Source organism: Cyprinodon variegatus, unplaced genomic scaffold (genome assembly GCF_000732505.1).
Source record: "Cyprinodon variegatus isolate N-32 unplaced genomic scaffold, C_variegatus-1.0 Scaffold582, whole genome shotgun sequence".
In the NCBI taxonomy this organism is placed as follows: Eukaryota; Metazoa; Chordata; class Actinopteri; order Cyprinodontiformes; family Cyprinodontidae; genus Cyprinodon; species Cyprinodon variegatus.
Genome location: NW_015151035.1, coordinates 495,121 through 498,333, shown reverse-complemented (window position 1 = coordinate 498,333; position 3,213 = coordinate 495,121). Strand labels below are relative to the sequence as shown.

Below are 3,213 nucleotides of genomic sequence, written 5' to 3'. Positions count from 1 at the left end.
TAATTAAACAATCTGTCAGTTCAGTTGTGATTTAGAGATTTCAATGATCATACTTTGCACATACATATTTTCATATGGGATTTTTTTTTTAGATAATTTCTGTATTTTTATTAAACACCCTTCTACTGTATGTGCTGAGTCAGAGTATAATAGAAGTGAGCCTGGCCGGTCAGCTGTAACCCAATCTCTGGGCCTGGATCAATACCAACACTAATGGAATTTACCTCCAGCTTCTTAGAACTAGCAGTTCTTGAACATGTTGCAACATGTTTTATTGTTCCTGTGTTCCTGACAAGGCACACCCACTTTTTTTCTCCTGTCACAAGAACACACACAGAAAGACAGACACTGTTGCTCCATTTCATTTGGTTTATTTTTTCTTAAATATTTCATTTCTGAAGTGCTCAGAAAACAAGCAATAAAAAAAAACATTATACAGTTTCCTTATTACAAATAGTAAACATAAGTACTCCGAGTTGATCTTATATACATATAGCAATGAGTGAAACCCCATTAAACAGCTTTAGAAAAAAAACAAGAAATTCTTGAAGATTTTTCTAACTTAATTTCTTACAATTAAGAAAATGGTATTTTGAACTGTAACTCAGAGGTCGACAGCATCTGTTAAAACTTTGTTTAGCGTTGACAACACGCCCAAAAAATATGGCTACAGCAAGAAAAGTCTCTCAAGTCCTAATACTGAACTTCTCCTTGGATGGGAATGGCAAAGTCCATGCAGAGCAGTGGATAAATCAAGAAAATCTTCAGTTCAGTTGATGCATGTCCTCTCTGGTTTATGTTTGCTCCAACTGTCCTGAGCTCCATTTCCAGGACGCGCCACAGGGCAGTGCGTGGCACTTCATTGCGCTCGCTCCCCTGATTCTGCCAGTGTCGCCGCAACATCCTCCCAAATCCCATCGGGATGTTCTCGGGGGAGACAAACCATCACAGGAAGCGTCCGTCTCTTTCAGCTTCAGCCTCTGCGCCTCAGAAGGTCTGCAGCTGCTGCGTCAACATGAGCTGGCAGCCGCTGTTGACGTGGTTCATCACTTTCTGCTTCAGCTGGGCCACCTGCTCCCGCAGCATGTTGGCGGTGGACGCCAGCTCCGAGTTTTGGGACTTGAGCGTCTTCACCTTCTCCTCCAGCCTGGAGATCCGCTCAAGTTTCCTCTTCCGGCACTTGGAAGCTGCGATGCGGTTCCTCATGCGCTTCCTCTCCGCCTTAATGCGCTCCTGGCTTTCCATGTCGATGGGGGAAAGTGGAGGGGTCTCCCCTGGCATCTCGGGCACCGTCTGCGGCTCCTCCTTGAGCGCCGTGAGCCGGGGGAGGTGAGCCGGGGAAGGCTGCCCATAGATCGGGAGCTGAGGAGGAGGAGGAGGCGCGGGGAAGGACACGGCCGGCGCTGAGGTGGTGTAGCTCGGCGCAGACACGGTACTGATCGCCGGGTTGAAAGTGTTCAGGTCCTCATAGACCGGAGAGTCTGCGCGCATGGCGGGAGTGTTATTATACCCAGAGGCTCCAGCGACGGATGCCACCGGCGGCAGCGCGGTGTTCACGCTGACCTGCTGAGCCGAGGCGTTAGTGGTGGCCGGCATGTGCTGATGGTGCAGCTCGGCCAGAGCTCGGACGAAGCCCTCCGCGAAGCCCTCCTGCTCGTCGGTGACGTTCTTCGGGCACAGGAACTGGGTCGGGGTCGGCGTGGTGGTGATGAGCCCGTTCCCGGACTGGATGATGAGCCGCTCCAGCTCCGGGGAGGCCAGCTTCAGCAGCCCCACGTCCGGAGAGGTCAGGATGTCGCCGGCTTTGGCGCGCAGGTGAGGCTTCTGCGCGTAGGTGGGGTCGGACAGGTTGAGCGTCATGCTGTGTTTCAGCGCTTTGGGGTTGCTGAATCCGAAGCCGGGGTTGTCGCTCTGGGAGAAAGCGTTGAGTGAGTCGTCATAGAAAGTAGTTTCCATCTTGGTATACATAGAAGAAGAAGAAGATGGGGACGCTGTGACAGAGTCTTCTACTAAACAAACTTCTCTTGTCTCCTTCCTGGCTTCCAAAAGTCCTTTTCTTTGCGTAAAAACTCTCCCAAACTCAGAGCGAAGCAGGAATCAGAACTTACTTTTCTCACTCTTGAACGGCAGGCCTGTAAAAGTTGTCTGAGTTTTTTCCCACAGTGTCCACAGCTGTAGCGAGTCTCAGCGTGAAAGACTCCTGACAGCGGCGGAGCAGCTTGTTCCTCCTGCCTGGATCTGTATACAACTGTAAGGTAGACAGCGTGGAGCAAAGCTTATCTGCTGCCGCGGCCTCTCTAAAAATAACCATGATGTCATGAGCCTGTTCTCCCATTGGCTGAGGGGCGTGTCCGAAGGCGGAGGGATCTCCGCCCGATAAGGCGTGTGTTGCCTAGACGACCACCGAGAAGATTCTGAGTCTCGCGGTGGATCATGGGATGAGGTAATGCAGAAAGGAGAGCGTGAGCGCGGTGCATTGTGGGATGACGTATTGTTTTTGAATATTTGGTTACCCGCTTTTTCTTTTTGCTGTCAGGCGGTGGAGGAACAGCAGGAGCAGATTTAATATTCAATCCTTTTTAATACAATTCACATTTACAAGAATATATTTTATTTTTTATTATTTTTTATTCAATAAAATTTGAGCACAATCTCACTTTTTTTTTTTTACTTTAGTAGACCTATAAATAATTTAAATTAAAAACTTTTAGGAAAAAGAAGATTATTAAAATGTGTGATTACTCATTCATGACAAGTTCTGAGATTCTTTAAAAGTTCTGTGGCTGTAGCATTGGTCTGAAGTTAGTGATCTTACATAATTTATGCCATACAAAGCTATATAGTTATTTTATTATCCACTAATAATCTAGCTGTAAGGTTAGAGTAAGACACCAGGCCATTTAATACCAGCAGTCCTCAGAAGTTTGTCAGAGAAAATTAGTGGGGAACCAGTAGGGCAAGGGCTGCACAGTGGTTCCAGGTTCGATTCCCGGTGTAGGTACCAGATTGACTCGGGCTGCCAGATTGACTCGGGGGCCTGCGCCTTTTGATGACGTCACAATACATAATAGTTTTAACGTTTGCACAATTGCGCAAAACATTTTGATTGGTCTGGACAGCTTACTAAAGTAATTATAGCGGGGTGTAGGTTTTATTCGAAAGCAGGATTGCGGTTTGTAAACGGACAATTTTACGAAGAAATTCTCCATGGTC

The 3,213-nt window shown here is 47.5% G+C and overlaps 1 protein-coding gene across 1 annotated transcript; it reads right to left on the bottom strand.

Moving 5' to 3' along the window:
- Positions 1-370: 370 nt before the first annotated feature.
- LOC107095895 (transcription factor AP-1-like) lies at positions 371-2,280 on the bottom strand. The gene has a single exon (XM_015392262.1). The coding sequence runs from the start codon at positions 1,966-1,968 to the stop codon at positions 988-990; it is 981 nt and encodes a 326-aa protein (XP_015247748.1). The 5' UTR covers positions 1,969-2,280; the 3' UTR covers positions 371-987.
- Between the last annotated feature and the right edge of the window lie 933 nt (positions 2,281-3,213).

Excerpts from the sequence above, each read along its gene's own strand:
- LOC107095895 (XM_015392262.1), bottom strand. The coding sequence starts at position 1,968 with ATGTATACCAAGATGGAAACTACTTTCTATGACGACTCACTCAACGCT.